At 45.9% G+C, this 22,758-nt stretch overlaps 1 protein-coding gene across 1 annotated transcript; it reads right to left on the bottom strand.

The window, feature by feature from the left end:
• Window positions 1-8,815: 8,815 nt before the first annotated feature.
• lrrc59 (leucine rich repeat containing 59) lies at window positions 8,816-22,023 on the bottom strand. The gene is made up of 7 exons (XM_055654056.1): window positions 21,805-22,023; window positions 18,843-18,902; window positions 14,066-14,224; window positions 12,623-12,727; window positions 11,632-11,704; window positions 10,618-10,788; window positions 8,816-9,184 (listed from the first exon to the last, which is right to left on the bottom strand). The coding sequence occupies exons 1-7, from the start codon at window positions 21,937-21,939 to the stop codon at window positions 8,943-8,945; spliced, it is 945 nt and encodes a 314-aa protein (XP_055510031.1). The 5' UTR covers window positions 21,940-22,023; the 3' UTR covers window positions 8,816-8,942.
• Window positions 22,024-22,758: the final 735 nt, after the last annotated feature.

Genomic DNA, 22,758 nt, shown 5'->3' with positions numbered 1-22,758 from the left:
GCCCGGGAAACTTGCATTGTCCGGAGTGCTCCATGGCCAGAGCTGCAGCGAGCGACTCGCAGCGCCGCAAGCACTCGCAAGACCCCACTCCCCGCATCTGTTTCCGCCGCTGGTTCTGCTCCCATCCCTCCCGCAGCCCCTGCTCTCCAACACCCGTGGACCATGCAGTTTATCCGAGTTTTTACATTTTCGTTGATCACAAAATTTCTCACCGCTGAGCGTGAGAAATTTCTGATGAGCGTGAGGGCGTGAGAGTTTGCTTGAGGGCGTGAGTCTCACGCTCAAATTGTGAGAGTTGGCAGCCCTGAGATTATTATGAGTGGGTAGTGTGAAAATACTGTTGATTACACATGGCTAATTTCCTGCTGACTGAAAGATGTTGGTAGCCCGTGTCCATTTCCCAGCAGGCAAAGCACACCACCTTTCATTTCACTGAAGGGCGATTGGATAGCTGGGATTGTATTGGCCTCAACACTCTGGCTGAAAGGTGGGAGAAATGCAACAAACTGAAATGCTTGTTGACAAGTGTCTGGGACAGTCTGGTGTCTTATCTTTAAACTAGGTCAATGACACCCATCCTTCCTTGAGTAATATCCCGCCAGTATTTGCACTTTCCTACATGAAGAAGTTACTTGTATTTGAGCACTGGATGTTTGCTACGCCTTGTGGAAAAAGGAGTAATGAAAGAGAAAGGAATTAGCTTTTTTGGTGAGCTGGTTATTTTTGTTTGATTTGTGAGAATTGGGCATCAGTATCCAGGTCTAATTTTACTTCGGAGTCACGTGAGTGACCACGTGAAGAACCCGCCAGGGCGCATGCGTGTCATATCGCTACACGCATTGCGAAACGACAGGCGGGGTGGAACCACATTCCCCCGCAGCGGCAAGTTTAAAAGCCGGGACCGACAGGTAAGTGGTTACTCTGCGGTCTTTATTTTTCCCACACTGTTTCACAGGTGGGGAAACGATGGACAAATCCAAAAAATCAACCAGAGTTGCGACAAAGCTGGCGGGGGAGGACCGCGGAGTTGCGGGCAGCCAGCAGCGGCCGGCGGCACAGGAATCACCCGTAATGGGATCAGCTGTGCCCGGCTTAGCCCTCGCACCGGCCAGCTCAACACCGGGGCCGGGCGGGAAGGCAAAAAGAAAAATAAACAGAGCCGTTGACTCTGAGAAGTCCGACTTTGAGGAGCTGCGAGCGGCCAGCGACCGTGAGCGCTGGAGCCCGATGGAGCGGCTCATGGAGCAAATGCTCCAACATGACAGACTCCGGGAGATGGAGTCTAGTCACCGTGGGTCATATATAACACCCACAGCAGCACCTTACATAGGGCTGCACAGTGCATCTCCCTCGTCAGAGGGGAGTACTGGGGGTCAATTCTGGGCTGACCCCGAAGAGGGGTTTGCTGAACAAACTACAAGTGTGCAGGGGGTGCAGGAAGGCGAAAATCTACTGGACATGGTGTCCAACTACATACAGCCGGATCAGACTGGACGGAACCTAGAACAGAAACTAGCTGCCAGCATTGATGTCCTGTCATTCAAGCAACTACAGGAACAGGCTGTGATAGGCACCACTGCCAAATATCTGGCACCAGGAAATTGCGTATCCCTGAATGTTCCAGTCGTGAATAATTGTATCTGGAAACACGTCGGAGCAGCAGTTAGAAGCATGGATGTCAAGCTCCAGAGAATACTAAAACTACTAACAGCAGCGATCACAGCATTCGCTCGCACAGTGGATGGGAAGGAAATGTCGCAAGAGCAACAGGATGCACTGGCACTATTCTGCAATACGCTGTATGAAATCAATAGTGTCGGAAAGAATGCCATCCGACCTGCCTTAAATCCAAAATTTGCAGGCCTGTGCAAACCTGGAGACACAAAGCCACCAATATTATTATTTGGTGGAAACCTGTCCAAGCAGGTTAAGGAGCTCGATGAGGAGGCGAAAACCCTGGGGCTCATAAAGACGACAACAGCAAGGACCTCCCTCAGCCACAGACAGCACCCTTACGCACCCACCAGCAGAACAGGAGAAGCTGGTGAAAGCTCAAAGGCCGGCGTACAGGACAGCGGTCTTTTTTAGGCCATGGCCCAGACCGGCCTTCTTGGAAAATGCGCAAACCCCAAACCCAAACCCAAACCCGGACACCGATGTCTCAACCTCCTTGAAGACCACACAGGAAGAAGTAAACTTTCCACTGGTAACCATGGAGGTAGGTGGGTCTGGTCCCTACCATTGAATTTGTGCACAAATATAGCCCCCCAGTTCATCATGTACCGAAGAGAAAAAACCGAATGTTCGTACTTTCACGAAAAGAGAAATTAGAAGCACATGCTGAACTGGTGAGACTTCACGCAAAGGGGGTAATTGAAAAAACCAACACGATTCTCTGGAATTTGTGTCTAATATCTTTACCAAAAACAAAAAGGATGGTTGTTGTCGCATCATCTTAGATTTGACCAACTTGAATACATATGTGCAAAATATTCATTTCAAAATGGAAACCTTTGTTACTGCCAAACAATTGATTTCTGAAGGCTACTTCATGGCTAGCATCGACTTAAAAGATGCTTACTATTCAGTGCCTATACGGACTGACCACAGACGTTATTTAAAATTCAACTGGATGGGGCTGCACTGGCAGTATAGAGCTCTACCAAATGGATTAACATCAGCCCCCAGGCTGTTTACAAAAAATTTGAAACCAGCCCTAGCGTTTCTTCGGAAACAAAAACATATGATCATGGCCTATCTAGATGACATATTGATTGTGGGCAAAACTTTGGAATTAGCCAAACTAGCTGTACCAGCCACCAAACAATTGTTTGAGAAACTGGGGTTTATCATCCATCCAGTTAAATCTAAACTAAAGCCTTCCACCATAATGGATTATTTGGGGTTCACTATTGACTCAGTTCACATGTCGGTGACTTTACCAAAGGACAAGGCTACAGTCTTAATTGAGGCCTGCAACAATCTCATTGACATCAGTGAACCATCTATCAGATTGGTAGCAAGGGTGATTGGCAAAATAGTGGCTGCTTTTCCAGCCACACAATTTGGACCTTTGTATTATCAAAATTTACAAAGGGCAAAAATACAAGCACTCAAAATTAATGCTGGTCATTTCGACAGACCAATGAAGCTACCAATCAAAGCAATTATGGAATTAAAATGGTGGAGGGATAACATTGGGCATTGTTCCAGCCCTATTATTATCAGCAACCCCTCAGTGGTGCTACAAACTGATGTTAGTGCACTTGGTTGGGGTGCAACCAATTCCATCTCCAGTTGTGGAGGTAGATGGAATGCACAGGAGGCATCATTACTACAGACACTTGGCATAAACTACCTGGAAATGTTGGGTGCGTTCTATGGCCTAAAGTCATACTGTTCTGGAATATATCACCAGCATGTTAGACTACAGATTGACAATACCACCGTGGTGGCATATATTAACCATATGGGTGGAATCAAATCGACATCATGTGACAATCTGGCTAATACAATTTGGCAATGGTGTATCCAGAGAAATATTTGGATATCAGCTACTTACCTACCAGGTAAACTAAATTCAGTGGCAGACACCAGGTCACGCAAATTCAATGAAAACATCGAATGGATGTTGGATATAAAAGTATTTGCTGAAATTGTAGCACGGTATGGAACACCAGATATCAATCTATTTGCATCTAGACTCAATCACCAGTTACCAAACTATGTTTCTTGGGAACCAGACCCTGGGGCATCAGCGATAGATGCTTTTTTGCTGCATTGGGGGAAATTGTTTTTCTATGCATTCCCTCCTTTCTGCCTCATCAGTCGGGTATTACGCAAAATACAACAAGACTCGGTGTCTGGTATTTTGGTAGTGCCCGATTGGCCTACTCAACCATGGTTCCCTGTGAGTGATACTCGACATGGTCTTAGAACCATGTATCACCATCCTGAAACGACCAGATTTGTTGGTTCATCCCGTAACTGGGGATAGCCATCCATGTCATAAAACGACAAACTCATTAATTTGTAGAGTCTAAAGAAACCTCTACTGGAACTGGGACTGACAGACCGAACATTGAACATTATCTCAGCGGCTCACAGGCAGTCCACCAAAAAACAATATCTGGTATACATCAGGAAATGGGAGATATATTGTCACAGAAACAACATCACTTACAGCTCGATGAACATAACGTTAGTTCTGGAATTCCTGGCAGGCCTCCATTATGATGAGGGGCTCAGTTACAGTGCCATTAACTGCGCCAGAAGTGCCCTTTCAGCATATCTATGGCGAGGATCAGAGCGTCATTCTGTTGGGACTCACCCCCTGGTAACCAAACTTGTGAGGGGAATTTTTAATATCAATCCCCCAAGAACCAGGTACTCTCAAATATGGGATGTGAGTATTGTCCTAACGTTGCTAAGGAACTGGTCTCCAGCAACAGCTCTATCCCTGCAAAAACGGACGCATAAAACAGTTATGCTGATGGCTTTGGTCACAGCACAAAGGGTACAGTCTTTACATAAGTTAAGGCTGGACAATATGACTTCTTCAACAAAAAATATAACTTTTCATATTCACGAATTAGTCAAACAGAACAGACCGGGATCATCAGGCCTCAAAATAGAATTCAGGGCCTACCCTATAGATGATCGTCTCTGTATAATAAGACATTTATTGTTATATATGGAGAACACCAAAAACATCAGAGCTATGAGATGGCACTACTAATCAGCCACAAGCAACCCCACAAAAAAGTGTCTGTTCAAACTATTTCCAGATGGCTGAAACAGGTTTTAACAACAGCTGGGGTGGATACTAACATATTCAAATCTCATTCCTCCAGGGCTGCAGCTACATCGGCAGCTATAGAGTTGGACCAAATCCTGGAGACAGCAGGATGGTCAAGGGAAAAAACGTTCCAACAATTGCAACAATAAACCAGTGGTTAAACCTGGAACTTTTTCAGAATCAATTTTAAGTTCTGTAATATGATTTCACCCCATAAAATAGGGGCTATAATTTGTTGTTAAAAAATTTATCATGGATTTTCAATATCAGATTCATGTTTAAGCATGTTAACACAATTCCTCCCTTAGTCAATTAAGGCAGATGTGATGCATGGACTCGTTTCCACGACATGAAATCACAGAGCTTTGAAATCTTCACGTAGTCACTCATGTGACTCCGAAGTAAAATAGTAAGATTAAACGAGAACTTACCATTTCAAAGTTTGATCATTATTTTATGAGGAGTAACGTTGAGGGATTACGTGCCCTCCGATCCCACCCTTGATCATAAAGTTCAACTGGTATCCTCTTCTCTAATCTTACTATGTTCAGTCATTTACTGTTATCTGTGATTTCACACCGCTGCTTTGAAGAATGACACGCATGTGCCCTGGCGGGTTCTTCACGTACTCCCTCAACGTTACTCCTCATCCGGTAGGCGGCGCGACTCTCGTCAGCAGCGGCCTCTGCAGCCCGTCTGCGTTTTTATTATTTTTTGTCTATGTTTCTATGTAGTTTTTGTTATTTTTTGTTGGGGTGTGTGTGTGGGGGGGGTGGGGGGGGGGGGTTGGGGTTAATCTCTCCCTGCACGGGAGACCCGAACTTTTCTTTGTTGGGTCTCCGTTGTCGTTGGGGCTGTAACGAGGAGCGGCCTCCAACAGGAGAAGACCGGGGACTCTGGTGCCGACGACTCACCTCACCGTCGCAGAGCTGGCCGAGTCCAGAGCGGGTGGAGCGGTGGTGGAGCGCTGCTGCTGCTGCGGCCCGACCTCCGGAGATTCGGAGGCTGCAACTGCGGGTCTGGCGGACGGCGGCACCGGGAGCCCGCGGGTCCCTGGAGGGAGACCGCTTTTCAGGGCTCTCGCAACGGCGACTTCTCCCGCCCGAGTTGCGGGGTCGAAGAGCTCCTGGAGCGGGGCCTGACATCACCGCCCCGCGCAGCTTGGAATGGCCGCGGGACTCTGCGAGCGCACGCCGGGGGCTCCAACACCATGACCCGGTGTGCGACCTCGCACCACCCGGCGTGGCTTTAATGGCCGCGGGACAATCGCCATCGACAGCCGGGGGCTTTGACTTTGACACTGACATCAGGGGGTGGGGGAAGAGTGCAGTGGAGAGATAAGTTTTTTTTGGCCCTTCCATCGCAGCTGTGTAGATGTCTCTGTAAATTATGTTGTGTCTTGGGTCTATTTGTTTGTAATGTATGGCTGCAGAAACGGCATTTCGTTTGGACCTCAAGGGGTCCAAATGACAAATAAATTGAATCTTGATCTTGATCATAAAATAATGATCAAACTTCGAACTGGTAAGTTCTCGTTTAATCTTACTATTTTATTGCCATTCATTGCTGAATGTGAGAAAGTGACTGGCATGTGTTGTTAAGGTGCTTCCATGGTAATGCAAGGTAAGGGTTCCAGGTGTGTGACCTAGTTTATAATGAAGAAACAGATATTTCTTAATTGGGATGGTTTGTGACACTTGCGTGCTGATTTCCATTTTGCACCTGGGTTTGTCTGGATCCCATCAGGTAAGAGGTATAGAAGTGTGGGGGAAAAACCTCCAGATTCAGGGACAGTATCTACCCAGCTGAAGGAACCTTTTGAAGCTGCGATGTCCTAAATGCTACAAAATAGATTTAGAATGGTGGAAAAAGCCTTTCAGTACATCCACCCTGGAACAGTCACAGTAGGCATCTTGAAGACAGAACTGAGTATCAGCAAAATGTTGGCATTCTAGATGAGGCAAATATATGCTGGATCAACAAGATAGTGTCCATGATCGCATCCAAAAAAGTATCTGTGACAGCTGGTGGAAGCAGCACTGCATCCCACAATGAATGGTGAAGGAATACTGAAGAACAATGGGACCTGGTTCCAAGATCTTTGAAATGACAACATGGGTAAATAAGGTGAAGGAGGTATTTTGGATACTTACTTTTATTATTCAGGACATAGAACATAACAGCAGGGAGGTCCTAAAATATGGGTGAGGTCACATAAAAAAAAAAGTGATACCATGTAAGGACCTGTTGAGTGTTTCAAGTATCTTTTATTGCAACTGCAGTAATTTTTTCATTGGAAAGATAATGGCAGAAATTGATCAGATGTTGGCAGGTCTGGAGCTTTTCAATTATGAGAGGCTTAGGTTTTGAAGTGTATTTAGACAAGCTATTGTTATTGTTATAGAAGGATGTTGAACAAGTACATGTAATGGGATTGTAGTAATGGGTACTTGATAGTTGGCTTCGACAAAGTTGCCTTAAAGACCCGTTTCTATGCTGACTGCTTCCAACCATCTAGCATCAGTGCATTCAGTTGAAAGGATTGAATCACGTTCTGTTAATGTCAAATGATTTCCACCTAGAAATTAGAAATCTAGGCATATCCTGACATGTAATAAACAAGTTTCATAAACTAGCACTTGCATAACAATTCACCATAGGTAGTCCCATCTCCTGAATGACCTGTGTTATCGCAACCAGAGGACAGTGAGGGCTTCCCATTTGCGCGGCAGCTGGTGAGAAGGGAGGGAGCCCCATGGTGACTGAGCGTATCCTGTCAGTGGCAGCAGCCTGAAGAAAGGAATGTCGGCCAGGGGCTACAACATGAACTGCAACAACGGCCATGTAAACCGGATGGTGCAGCATATTGGAGAAGAAAGACTCACTGCTGCAGACCAGCAGCATCGGCACCTAGTTTTTAAGTGAAACGACACAAAGTGCTGGAGTACCACAGCAGACTGAATCAGTCTGGGAAAAAAAGGTCCCAACCCAAAGCTTCATCCATGTTCTCCACAGATGTTGCCTGACAAGGCAAGTTACTCCAGCACTTTGTGTCGCTTTGTGTATTAACCAGCATCTGCAGTTCTTTGTTTCTACCTAGTTTAAGGTGATTCCAACGCGTAAAATCTGGCTTGCACAAGTCACCTTTACGAAGTCAGGGAGTGTCTGTAAAATCATATAAAGCTAACTGACATTATTTAAGGTTAATAGTTTACATTTGTCACTTCACTTTAAGCCAACATTAATCAGCTGGAATATTTTCACCTCAAAAATAATTGAACTGTGAAATCAATGACCACAGCATTGCCCTACACCAGACAGCGTTAATGTGTTCAGAGCAAAATTAGAAAACTTTAACAAACTGGTTATGTGAAGGTTCACCTATGAAGCATTTGATGAAATTATTGTTCATTTCTGCAGATAAAAACAATATGGAACTTATGATCCTTGAATGTGAGATGGCTCTGGAATGTGCTGAGGTTTCACACGCTGCCTGTGTCCCGTTGCTGGATCATTTTTTTGTCAATTCTTTTACTACTTTAGTTTTACTTAAGATTTGTACTTTAGTCAGTTAATGACTTACTTCCATTCCAGATTTGAGAGGCTGAAAGATTCTTCTAGATGTTTTATTAGATACTAAATTAAGCCGCTTTGGTACTCAGTTAATCTGAAAATTAACACTTCACTACCCCCCTGACTCCTTCCATCAAGCCAATTTTGTATTAATCTGACAGGCTGGATACCAAGTAATCTCACCTTCCAGACCAGCCTACCATTGGGACCTAGCCAGAGGCTTTGCTAGTCATGTAGATAACATTTACTGCTCTGCCCTCGTCAATCCAGTGTTATATACATTCTGTCTCCATCCTGACTTCCCTGTGCAATTCTAGCCCCCTAAATCAATTGCTGCACACTTACTGCCACCTAACTACATGCCAAAGAATCGAGGACTTTGTCTGCTAATGCAAAATATAAAAAATAAAGACCTTTGAACGCGTTCTGAATACCACAAAGGCGTTGAATGCAAAAAAATATTTATTTTGCAGGGAGGCGAGTACCCATTTGAAGGGTCTATGTGCTGTAGAAGAACACGTGAATTAATCATCAATTCCATAGGAATTTCTGTGACTCATCTGGCTCATGGTCATGGAAACGGTATGCTGCGTAGCATTCTCTGGAGAGCCTGGTTTCTCTGCAGGTAATGAAGTGCGTCTTCATACAGATGATTCACGGTACTGCACAGCTGCTTGTGTGGGAGCTCTATTTTCCTACACAGTACCACAGTGGCAACTGTGCAGAACAGCAGGAAGAGGAGAACCTTCACCAACACCCAGCAGAATGAGTGCTTCTTGTGAGATGTCGATAGACTTGTGGATGAAACTGGTTCTAAAAAAATATAGAAAAGAAAAAGCAACATTTTATTTGAGAATGTGCAAACTCCATGCACACAGCACCCGCGTCAGAATTGTACAGAGGCAGCAACTCAACTCGCTGCAGCACTTGGGAGCAATTAGATTGAAGACACATTATTCACTTCATTAGGAAACTGGCTGAGCAGCAGGAGACACTAGATGCTCAACAGGCTGATGCAATAACTGATATTATGTGGGATGTTAATGGCAAAGAAAGACGACCAAGGCTGCTGCTGACACAAAGTGGAGATATTAAGTGACAAATACTGGCAATTTAAATATACAAATTATAATGCAAGCAAACATGAGGACATAAAAATTGATTGAGTTTCTAAATGGTAAAAGTAATAAATCATCTAAAAGAGACCTGATACTTGACATATTGCTCAACATCAGAAAAAGTAATTGATGCTGGATGGAACGTTACTCTTAGTAGTAGAGGATGGGTCAGGGAGAATTATATAGATATAGAGACATAGAAAATAGGTGCAGGAGTAGGCCATTCGGCCCTTCGAGCCTGCACCATTCGCCATTCACTATGATCATGGCTGATCATCCAACTCAGTATCCCATCCCTGCCTTCTCTCCATACCCCCTGATCCCTTTAGCCACAAGGACCACATCTAACTCCTTCTTAAATATAGCCAATGAACTGGCCTCAACTACCTTCTGTGGCAGAGAATTCCACAGATTCACCACTCTCTGTGTAAAAAATGATTTTCTCTAAAATACTTCCCTCTTATCCTTAAACTGTGACCCCTTAGTTCTGAACTTCCCCAACATCGGGAATAATCTTCCTGCATCTAACCTCACAATTATCCACATTATACTGCATCTGCTATGCATTTGCCCACTCACCCAACCTATCCAAGTCACCTTGCAGCCTCCTAGCATCCTCCTCACAGCTAACACTGCCCCCCAGCTTTGTGTCATCCGCAAACTTGGAGATGAATTTTCTCCAAATTGAATATACAGAGCTCTTGTCTGCCACTGGATATGTTTCTGGGCAATATTCCTTGAGGCCATTACCATTAGAATAAATATGTAGGTTTTGAAAAATGATAACAATGCAAAGGTAGGATTACGCAATGTAAAAGTATTCTCTGGAACTTAGTTTCTCTCTGCCTAACCTATCACATCCACCATAGCCATCTATATTTGCTAGTTGAGAAATGCTGAATGAATTTACAAATTAGGCCTTTCAGGAGCAAAGTCTACACTGCAAACAGTGAAGGTGCTTGAAATTGCCCAGCTTTAGCAACTAATGATAGATCAACTGTTAGTTCTAAACCCAAGTGCTGGAGTTTATCAAAAAGATGCATATTGCCTTTCACATATTCATCTAACCCAATTAAACTACTTTTACAGCTGTACAAGGATAGTACAGTTCATGCTCCTTCCACTTACTTTCCAACACACCATCATAATGTTTCTCCTTCGGCTCATTCAACTGTTGTATTTTCTGTGCATCGTACTCCTTCCTGCGTCTCTCCTTCTCCTCCATTTTCTCACGTTTACGTAGGTCTCGTTCTCTTGCTTCCTTAGCCCGCAATTCTGCTTCCTGTCTTTTCTCTATCTCTGTAACAAGATATTTGGCTGTAAACATGGTCGTTAATTCTTTTGTTTTCTGCTAATGTTTTTAATAACTTTTTTACACTGTCCCTCACATGAGATGTTTTAAGCTATGGACATCTGCCTTTTCATGCGGACATAAAAGATCTGAGATCATTAGAAAAAGAAATGGACCTCCTGTTATCATGGGTAACAATGATTTACATTGTTTACTGTTGTTAAGACCTTCTTGTTTGTGAATTGACTGTTGGATTTTCCTATCTTATAGCACTTAAAATTTAATTAATTAAACAAATCAAGGACAAGTGCAGGAAAGTAGTGTTGAGATAAACAATAATCAGCCATTGTCTTACTGAATCATGGAGCAAATGACCGGCTGCTTTTGCTTATGTTCTTAAATTGAAATTGTGCCAAAGATGTTCAAGAGCTGAGGTTTTTGGACCACCCAAGAAAAGCAAATCTTTCAATTTGGCATCAATGGTAGATATCACAGGAAAGCTGCTCCATGCCTTTGACTGAATGTCCGAACATAATTGTGCTTGTGGTACCTTTTGATCATAACACTGAGCAATTCCTTACTTAGGAGAAAGAGCTTTGACCCTCAAGCATCAGGCTACCAGTGGTCTCCAGATTGTTGGCCACCAAGAATAAGATTAAGTTTGGCTCAGAAAACCCCAGTCAAATTGCATATTTTAACAAATAAAAAGTGAGGTAAGTACTGAAGGGACGCAATGCTCCAATATATAGGATCATTGCATAAGGGTGATATTCAAACTGTTGACTGCCCGCCACTTGCAGACATTTGCTGTACATTTGATGAATATATTACATGGATAACTAGTCTCTCACCACGCTCAACCTGTAGCCGCCGCTGCTTCTCACGATCTTGTTCAGACTGAATGGTTTTCATATAACGTAGCACCTTAAGCATCCAAGGGAGAAAACAAATTCAACACATTTTCTCCAAACTGAATAATGTAAAATCACATAAATTATCTATTACAGTAATGTACGGTGCAGTAATTACAACTACAGTAACAGAGGTTTTAGTGGTGGGTTTAAAGGAGGATAAATCTTCAGAGCGTGATGGATGAACCAGAATCCACAAGGGAGGAGATTGTTGGGGCACTGGCAGGAACATTCAAACCTCCGGCCCCAGAAGGGAAATCAGATGACTAGAGGACAGTAAATGAGGTGCCTTTACTCAAAACAGGCAGCAGGGTTATGTTAGGTAATTAGAGGCTAAAATCAGTGGTGAGAAAATGGTCTGAAGGTTAGCATTAATCTGCATTTGGGGAAGCAAGGATTAGTCACAATGCTCAGTATGGCTTTGTTAAGAGGAGGTCCTGTCTGACTAACGTGAACAGTAAATGTGGTTGGAGTAGTTGTTCACATGGACCTGAGTTAGGCCTTTGACAATTAACTATATGGAAGATTGGTTCAAACCGTTAAGAGCCCATGAGGTCCAGGGCAATTAAACAAAGTGATCTGAAATTGGTTTGGTGATAGGAGACAGGGGATGATGGTCGAGGGATGTTTTTGCATTTTGTAGCCTATGCCAAGGGATTGGGTCTGAATTGTGGCAGTTTGTTAATTTTCATGAACAATATGTAAACATAGGGAGGCAAGGTTAGTATGGCTGCAGATGCAGATAGCGCAATGGTAGCGAGAAGGTTAAAAACCAAATAGAGAAAGCCGGGTGGGTTTCCCTCAGTATATTATAATAAATGGTGCAATCATGGAAAATCTGAACATTTTTATTGTATTAATCAACTGTGTTGTGCATGGAATTATCAGACAGCCTTGTCCCAAATTAGGCAGTGGTCACCAGTAAACTAACATTGGCTGCACTTTGTTTACACTGCTTCTCATCCAGGCAATCCCCTGCCACCTTCTTGAGCGTTGAATCGAGCGGATTTCCTTTTAAATCCAACCATTTCAAATTCTGCAGAGAAAAAAAAGAGTATTATCCTCACTTTGAGATATTGTTAAACATAAAATAACTGCTTCTTAGAAATTACGGCAATGAGTCAACTTGGAAATTTCTGAGATAGCAAACAGTGCTGCACGAATTCAAAGAATTTCCTTTGATGACAATCAGTCTCTCTTCCTCTCTACTCACCAGTGTTCTTCTTTACCTTCCCTCAGGTTTGTCTGTAGCTACTTCCATTTACCTGCTATAAATGGAGTGCAAACCTTTCCAGTATTGACATAGTAACTCCCAGTCCTGTGTTAGATTTTGAATATTCTATTTGATATTTTTTGATCCTATATTTTAATCATTGATGATTATTAAATCTGAACGAGACGGCCTTGGTAAATGCCCCCTCCCCTTAAGAACAAGGGAAAACTAGCCTTAACTACCATTCAGAAAAGCATGAAAGTTAGTATGGAATACCGATGATTGTGTCAGTGCCATAGGGAAAACTTTACAGAGACATGTAGTGTTAAATTGCAGAAGGAGAGGAACTTGACTGTGCATAGATTGAATGCATTTTCTAACAAGAGTCCAAGGACACTGATTAAAAAAGTTCTTCGTTTTCTTAGAAAACTTAGTTTTACTAACAGATCTATGGAATTATTAACTTGCAGTTCCGGTCTCAACGTTGCCATTGGCTCGTTGCTTCTTCATCAACAACTATGCCCGAGTCCATAGTCCTGTCAGAGAGCATAACCATGATGTTCAATTGATTGGGTAAACTGCGCTTTAAACTCCACAAAGTTTATTGCAGGACAGCATACTTCCCCCTCTTCTCGTGAAGATCAATTTCTGAAACTCCACCTTGCCCAAGGTTTTCTTCTGAATATAGTCCCACACCTACCACTTCAAACACCAGAAGAAAAAAAGACAGTCCCACACCTACTCAGGAAAAATAAAGACTCTTAAGGGAATAATAAATACCACCACAATAAATAATTTTGAAAATTATCCACAGCAGAAGACATGCACCTAAGTTTGAATTCACATAGAGTTCAGAATTAGCATTTGGCACAGGATGTGCCCGGGACAGCCCAAGAGGGAGCTGGAGTTATAATCGAGCAGAGGGAGAACTTGGGGGGGGCGGTAGTGATCCACAATGAGAAAGTGGGTGATCGATAGGCATTAATTGTTAGAACCAGGTGGGTAAGAGGATGTGCAGTTCTCATCTTCGGCCAGCTTGCATGTTTTTAAATATTCAAAATGGAGTGGGAAAGAAATTTTGCAGTACAAATAAAGTGAGAGTGAGAAACAAGATGACACAAAACCATTCTTTCCTTTAGGCTGTCGGAGTAGACACCTTACCTTGAGCTGAGCAAAGGTGACCGGCAAGCTGATCAGCTTGTTGTTATACAGGTCCAGATGCTGCAGGTTAACAAGTCGCCCAAAGTCAGAGGGAAGCTCCTGCAGCTGGTTCTTGCTGAGATCCAGCCTGATGAGATGCGTCAAGCTGCAAAACTCTGGCTGAAACAAAGTATTAAAAATAAAGTACAACAGAAGAAATAAAAATCACAATTGAATAAAAATACCAACCAGTCAACCCAGATACTGAAGAAGTAAGATCAAGTCATTAACAGGCAGCCAGTAATGAAGTATCATCCTGCTTATCCAAAACCTGACAGAGACCTGTCCACTTCAAAAGCTAGGAATCAGAGCATGAACAGTGTACATAGTGAATGCCAGTTTTGGACAGCAAACAACCTTACAAATGCTCAGCACTGCAATCTCCCACAAAAGGTATGGAGATTAAAGAAAACAGTCGGGAAACTGGAAATTCCCGTGTACAAGCTTCTGCAGAGAGCTTTAAACCATATGACCCGTCATCAGCACCACCACTAAGGCAGGCTCTCACGCTGTGAATCTCCACTTGAAAGTCAGGTGCGATTTCCTCTAGTCTCTCACAAATATAGACACTAGTCCCCAAGCATCACTGTCCTTGTGAAAGATGTAGTGAGCGACTTTCATAATAAGCCACTGCAGCCATTGAGGAGTTACTCCTACAATGATGTTAGATAGAGTTACATTTGTTCTAACAACGATGAAGGCACAATATATACTTCCAAGTCAAGATGGTATGCAACTTAGTCACAAAGCACAGCACTTTGGCTCATCTATGTCGACTAAGATGCCTCATTTCAGTTACTCCCACGTTTGCCCATATTCCTCCCAACCTTTTCTATCCATGCACCTGTCCAAGTGTCTTTTAAATGTCATTATAGTACCTGCCTCTGGCAGTTCATGCAATATATCCACCACCCCAAGTAAAAAAGTTGCCCCTCAAGTTCCTATTAAATCTTGTCCCTCTCATCTTAAACCCACGTCCTTCTATTTTGGTTTGCCCTGGCTAAAGCACTCTTCAAGCACTAGAGAAGACACCTGTCAATCTCAGTCGTTGTTGTATTGAATGTGCACAGCCTGCTCAGTGTTGCATGGAATCAACTTAGCTGAAGACAGCTGATATTGGGGATATCAGGATGAAGTGGAGAGGAATCCTCCACTTAGCACTTGTGGCCAGTAGTAGTTGAAACATTCAGCTTTGCCTTTTGTAAATAGTAGGCCATTCAGAAAGCAGTCCCCATAAATGAATGGAGGAAAATGGGTGATTAATAAGCAAGCAGTTCAGAGTTGAATGCTGTCAGTGCTCCGGTACAAAAGACCACAAAGTATATATAGATTAAGTGAGTGGGTGCATGAAACCAGGAGGGAAGGGAAATGGGTGACCGGAGCTAAAAGGGGATATAGAAACGAGGACAATAACAGAAAATTCAATGTTCATACCATTGGATTGTAGACTACAGAGGTGAGATACGGCAAATTGTCAGAAACTTCTACCCATTGCAGTTGTGTCTACGACTAGGCAGCATACATTTAAGGTGAGAAATAAGAGGGTTAAATGGAATCCGAGGAAGATTATCTTTCCATTCAGAGGGTAACTTGAAATCTTGAACAACACAGCACCTGGAGGAGTATTTGAATCACGAAGGCATAGAAGGCTGCAGACCAAGAGCTGGTAAAAGGCATGAGTACACATAGATATTAGATGGTCAGAGTGGGGACAGTGGGCTGAACAGCTTGTTTCTGTGCTCTACGATTGACACGATAGAATTTTACATTAAAATACTTAGTGATTTGGAACAATCTTTAACATAGCCATACATGTGAATGACACAAACTAAGATGCGAAAGTAATGGTATTTTAAGCATAGCAGATATTTAAAGAATTAACACAGTTTACCAGTTTACAGTTAATATATCCCTTTCAGGCTAAAACTAAAACAGGTTGGCGTTGCATGGAATCAACATAGCTGAAGACAGCTGATATTGGGGATATCAGGATGAAGTGGAATGGAATCCTTCACTGAGCACATCAGGGGAAGTTTTTTTTATAAATCAAAGGAACATTTGTTACCAAAAGCATCAAGTTTGGGAAAGTTTCAGAATTTGCAGCGGTTTAAGGCACTGATAATGAAAGGAAAAGTAGAATTAAAGATAGACACAAAATGCTGGAGTAACTCAGTGGGTCTAGCAGCATATCTGGAGTAAAAGAATAGGTGACGTTTCGGGTCGGAACCCTTCTTCAAACTAAAAAAAGTGTTCCGACTCAAAATGTTAACTTTCGTTTTCTCCAGAGATGCTGCCTGACCTGCTGAGTCACTCCAGCCTTTTGTGTCCATCTTTTGTATAAACTAGCTTCTGCAGTTCCTTCCTAAACTGGGAATTAAAGAGTACTTCAGCCCATAAAAGGAAAATATTAACAAATGTTAAAGTGGACCTCTTACACAGCGAATAAGCTGAAGTTACACTAGGGAACGACGAAAGGCACCAAAATTAAACAAATGTTTTGTTGCGGTCTCCTTGTCTTATAACAACGTAAAGATTTCCCACAGGAATAATCCCATTCACAGAAAGCACAGAGAATCTCTCAGAAATCGTGAAGTACTGACAGTGAGCTCAAAGTGGTTGATATTAGTTAAAAACAAAGCATTGGAGAAACTAGCGAGACTGAAAGGCAATAAATCCAGACCTCAGGAGGTATCTATCCCAGCAATTTGAAAGAGGTCACTATCGAGATCTCTAGAGCATCATCCAACACATGTTTTAGACTTGTTCCAATTGTTTGAAAGGCAACAAATTTAACCACATTACTAAAGGAAGGAATGGAAAAATGGAACTTTACACCAGTTTGTCAGAAAAATGGTGGAATCTATTACTAAGAAGTAGTATTACTGGGCATCATTAACATGGATTTATGAAAGGAAAATCATGCTTCATGGATCTGTTCCCATTAATTTTGGGGGCTGTAACAAAATAGATAGAGAAACCAGTTATGGTGCTGAAGAAGGGTTTTGGCCCGAAACGTTGCCTATTTCCTTTGCTCCATATATGCTGCTGCACCCGATGAATTTCTCCAGCATTTTTGTGCACCTTCGATTTTCTAGCATCTGCAGTTCCTTAAACATGGTACATTTGGACTTTCATAAGGTGCCAGGTGAGATTATTAATTAACAAAATGACAGCATACAATATTGGGAGTAATATATTGTTGTAGATTGATGATGGTTTAATAGACAAAGGAGCAGGAATGCCCCTTTCGGGTCAGCAAGGGTCTGGGCAGGTGATGCATGAGCCCCAGCTGTTCACATTCTACGTAATAAAATGGTGAAGGGATCAAGTGTAATATATCCAAAGCTGGCTGGCTGGGCAGTTTGTGAAGAGAATGCACACTTCAGAGGATATGGACAGTTTAAGTGAATGAGTGATCGCATGGCAGATTGAATAAAACGTGGAAAGAAGCAAGGATGTACACTTTGGTGGAAAAAGAGCCTTTTTAAATGGTAAGTAAACGAAAGGCATTGGTATTCTGGAGGACACCGGTGTCCTTGTACACAAATTACTGGACTTGACAGAGGAATAGGAGGAGACTGAGCAATTGAGATGGTTAATGGTGTGTTGTCCTTTATCACAAGAGGATTTGCGTATAATGATCTAGTTCCAATTATCGACTCTCCTGGTGAGAATATAGTGTAACGGTCTAATCTTCCTAATTAAGGAGATATATACTTGTGGTAGGAGTACAGTAATAGGTTCATCACATTTATTGTTGAGATGGCAGATGTAACATATGAGGAAGGATTAAGTAGACAGCTGGGATGTCTGGAATCACTGGTCATGCAGGAACTGGCCAATAACCATATAATTATTTCAGCACGGAAACAGGCCATCTCGGCCCTGCAAGTCCTTGCCGAACAACTTTTTTTCCCTTAGTCCCACCTGCCTGCACTCATACCATAACCCTCCAATCCCTTCTCATCCATATGCCTATCCAATTTATTTTTAAATGATACCAACAAACCTGCCTCCACCACTTCCGCTGGAAGCTCTTTCCACACCGCTACCACTCTCTGAGTAAAGAAGTTCCCCCTCATGTTACCCCTAAACTTCTGTCCCTTAATTCTGAAGTCATGTCCTCTTGTTTGAATAAGGGCATAAACAAAAGGAAACTTTTCCCAGATGGTGGTGAATCTTTGGAATTATCTTGCTTAAGCAAGTAGCACTGGGTGAAAGTTCAACCACTCTTAAGGGGCCAAACTGCCGACTCCTTTTGATTTCCTATGTCAAAGGTGATGATGGCCCTTCAGCCTATTGAGTCTGTGCTGACTACTCACCAGGATGGAGACATCATGGCCGGCACAACAAGCTGTGGAAAGCACAACAAATGTGCCAGGGAACATAATTCCCAAAGCTAGTTCTTTTTTAAAGTAATTGTTTTTGTAAATGCCCCGAAGACATCTTGTTCTCACACCGAGTCTCGTGTGACCACACAGTAACAGTGACTGTCATGGTGCTTGTTCTATTGGCAAATGCCCCGGAGACACATTGTTTTCACAACCAGCCTCATGTCTCCGTGCTGTACCAGTGACTGTCACACACAATATCATTCTCAGCAAGATCACGTCCTGCAGAGTCCCACACGCACCAATTCCAAATGCTAACTGGCTGGTCTCACATCTGGTGCCATGTCTCTGCCACTGAAACACTGTACGGGCACCAACTCACAACACACTGCACATTAAAGACTTACCGGCAACAAGACAAAGCTATTGCAGGACAGATCCAGGGTGGTGGCCTTAGGCAAGGCAGCCTGCAAACACAAATTAGACCAATTTACAGCACAAATCATTAACACAAGCAAAAAAGGCTTTCTCAAATACATTGAACAGCTATGCTTTATACCATGGCTGTGGAATATGCAAAGAAATAAGAGCACCTGGGACAAATCCATGCAGATACAGGGAGCCCGTGCAAAATTCATACGTGAAACAGAGGGGGGGGGGGGGAGAGAAGGGGGGGGGGAGAGAAGACGGGGGGGGGGGAGAGAAGAGGGGGGGGGAGAGAGATGGGGGGGGAGAGAAGAGGGGGGGGGGGAGAGATTTTTGGGGGGGAGGGAGAAGAGAAGGGGGGGGGGGGAGAGAAAGAGGGGGGGGAGAGACTATTCTAAGGAGAGAAGAGGGGGGGGGAGAGGTTGGGGGGGAGAGGGGAGGAGAGGAGAGGAGAGGGGGGGGGGAGAGATTGATGAAATAGAGAGAGGGAGGGGAAGAGAGAGAGGGGGGGGAGAGAGAGGGGGGGGAGAGGGGGGGAAGAGAGGGGGGGAAGGAGAGGGGGGGAAGAGAGGGGGGGGAGGGAAGGGGGGGGAAGAGAGAGGGGGGGAAGGGGGGGGTAAGAGAGAGGAGGGGGGGGGAAGAAGAGGGGGGGAAGAGAGAAGGGGGGAGAGAGCACACTTCAGGGAGAGAGACAGAAAGAGGGGGGAGGGGGAAGAGGGGAGGGGATAAACGGGCGGGGGGGGAGGGGAGGGGAAGAGGGGAGGAGGGGAGGGGGGAGGGAAAAGAGGGGAGGAGGAGGAGGGGGGGGGGAAATGGGGGGGAAGAAGGGCATTGGTAAAGAGAGGAGGACTCAACAATGTACCTCGGTGACTGCCAATTACGGGACGCCGCCCCCCGACACTCCTACCACAGGAAAAACAACTATGTCTGTTACATGTAAATAGATTTATTTATTGAAATCAATTCGTAGATGGTCGCTGATCCAGGGAGATGCTAACTGCATTTCGTTGTCTCTGTACGGTACACTGACAATGACAATTAAAGTTTAATCTGAATTCACTTTTGAAGTGCCACCTTTAATTTCACTGCACATCTCGTATGTGTATGTGACGAATAAACGTGATTTGAACAGAATTGAAGAGGGGAGATGGGCGGAGGGGGGAAGGGGATAGGAGGGAAGAGGCCGGAGAGAGGAGGGAGGGGGGGAAGGGGAGGGAGGGTCATGCAGGGGGGAGACCAATAAGGGGGGGAGAGAGAGAAAGGGAGAGAGGAAGGGGGGGGGGGGGGTGAGATCTTTGGGGGGAGGGGGGGGAGAGAGGAGTAGGGGACTGAGGTGAAGAGTTCAACCACTCTTAAGGGGAGGGGGGGACTGAGGGGAGGGGGGGAGATTTCCTATGTCAAGAGAGGGGAGGGGGGGGGAGAGGCCTAGAGGGGGGGGAGAGGGGAGGGGGGGGAGAGAGGGGAGGGGGGAGAGAGAGGGGAGGGAGAGGAGAGGAGGGGGGGGAGAGGAGGAGGGGGGGAGGGAGAGGAGGAGGGGGGAGGGAGGTGGAGGAGGAACATAATTCCCAGGAGCTAGTTCTTTTTAAAGGAGGAGGGAGGAAATGGGGGGAGGGAGAGGACAGGGGGGGGAGGGAGAGGAGGAGGGGGGGGGGAGGGGAGAGGAGGGATGAGGGGGGGGATGAGGGGAGGGGGAGGGGGGGGAATGAGGGGAGGGGGACTTTGGGGGATCAGGGACCAGGGGAGGGGGGGGATGCTGGGAGGGTGACTGTCACACACAATAATGTACTCAGCAAGTGACTGCCAATCCTGCAGAGTTCCCAGGACACCAATCCCACAGGCTAAAACACTGGTCTGTACATGTGAATAGAATTGGTGCCATGTCTTCTGCCACTGAAAACACTGTACGGGCACCAACTGCTAACACACTTCGTTTAAAGACTGTACGGTACAAGGACAATGCTATTAAAAGGACTGAATTCACTTTTGCCTTAGGCAATTTCACTGCACATCTAGTATGTGTATGTGACGAATTTAAAGCTTGACTTGAATCTGAATCTGAAGAGGGGAGGGGAGGGGGGGGAGGAAGGGAGGGAGGGGGGGAGGAGAGGGGGGGAGGGGGGGAGGGGGAGGGGGGAGGGAGGGGAGAGAGAGGGGGGGGGGGGAGGGGGGGGGGGAGGGGGGGAGGGGGGGGGAGGGGGGAGGGGAGAGGGGGGGAGAGGTAGGGGGGGGGGGGGGGGGAGGGAGAGGGGAGGGGAGGGGGGAGGGAAGAGGGGAGGGAGGGGGGGAAAAGAAGGGAGGGGAGGAGGAGGGGAGGGGGGGAAGAGGGGGGGGGAAGAGGGAGAGGGGGGAAGACAATGAAACTCGGGAGAGGCCAATCAGGAAGCAGGGGAGGGGGGAAGAGGGGACAGGGGGGAGACAGGGGGAAACACTATGGGGAAGAGGGTAAATAGATTTATTTATTGAAATCCAAGGGGGAGTCGGGGAAGAGGGGAGGGGGGGCAGAGGAGAGGGGGGATTAAGAGGGGAGGGGGGGGGTAACTGAGGGGGACTGACATTAAAGTTTAATCTGAATTCACTTTGAGGGGAAGGGGGGGGGAGGGGAGGGGGGAAGATCTCGAGGGGTAGAGGGACGAATAGAGGGGGACTTGGGGAGGGGAATCTGAAGAGGGGAGGGGTGGAAGGGGGAAGGGGGGGAAGAGAGGGGAGGGGGAGGGGGAGGGGGGGAGGGGGGGGGGGGGGGGGGGGGAGGGAAGGGGGGGGCGGGGGGGGAGGGAGAGGGGGAGGGGGGGGGAGGGGGGGGGGGGGGGGGGGGGGGGGGGAGAGGGAGGGAGGGAGAGAGGGGGGGGGGGAGAGGGGTAGGGAGGGGAGTGGAGTTTAGGGAGGGGGTGGAGTGAGTGTAGTGGAGGGGGGGGGGGGGGATCCGGGTGTCCCATCCCATCTCACCAGCTCTCGCACCGGCGCCTCGCTCAGGCCGCTGAGACTCAGGTCGAGCTCGTGTCCGTCCAGCCGCTCCCGCAGCCCTAGGCCGGGGCCGGAGCCGGGGGCTGGCGTCACCTGCTTGCCGCTGTTCTTCGGCATCTTCCCGCTAGCGGATACCGTCCACCCTCCGGCCGCTCCCGTCGCGACACGTCACGACCAATGCTGGCGCCAACGAGCCGCTGGGCAGGAGCGGCGTCGACGCCGCAGACCGAGCCGCCGCCCGCAGCGCCACCGGCGGACTGGAGGGCAACCGAGCCGCGGACCACTCAACATCCAATGTAAAGACACCCGGGGGGTTTAATAGTCAAAGTTAGACACAAAAAGTTGGCGTAACTCAGCGGGACAGGCAGCATCTCTGGAGGGAAGGAATAGGTGGCGTTTCGGGTCGAGACCCTTCAGACGGGTGGACGGTTCGCCAGGTGGTTGGACGAAGGCCAGAGATGGAAAAAGGGAATGAGTTGTGAAGCTAGAAGAAGGAATGTGGAGAGAGGTGAGAAATATGTACAAGTCCAGGAAGGGTACGGGTGGGGGAGAAGAAGAAGGAGAGATGGTTTGTGAAAGGATACCTAAAATTGGAGAATTCAATGTTCATACAGTTCGGTTGTAACATTCCCTAGGGGAATATTGGATACTGTTCCTGCACTTTGCTGGTGGCCCCATCCTGGCATTGAAGGAGGCCCCTTCAGAAAGTCAGTATGGGAATGGGAAGGAGAGTTAAAATGGGAAGCAACCAGGAGATCCAGTAGGCCTTTGCGGACATAGTGTTAGTATTTGGCAAAAAGGTCACCAAGTCTACACCATATCAGGAACTCCGTATGCAGTAGATGAGGTTAGAGGAGGTGCATATGAACCTTTGTTTCACTTGGAAGGATTGCTGGGTCAATGCTGGGTCTATGGATGCAGGTGAGGGAGGACTAC

Source organism: Leucoraja erinacea, chromosome 23, assembly GCF_028641065.1.
Source record: "Leucoraja erinacea ecotype New England chromosome 23, Leri_hhj_1, whole genome shotgun sequence".
NCBI lineage: Eukaryota > Metazoa > Chordata > Chondrichthyes > Rajiformes > Rajidae > Leucoraja > Leucoraja erinaceus.
This window is presented reverse-complemented; position numbering and strand designations above follow the sequence as displayed.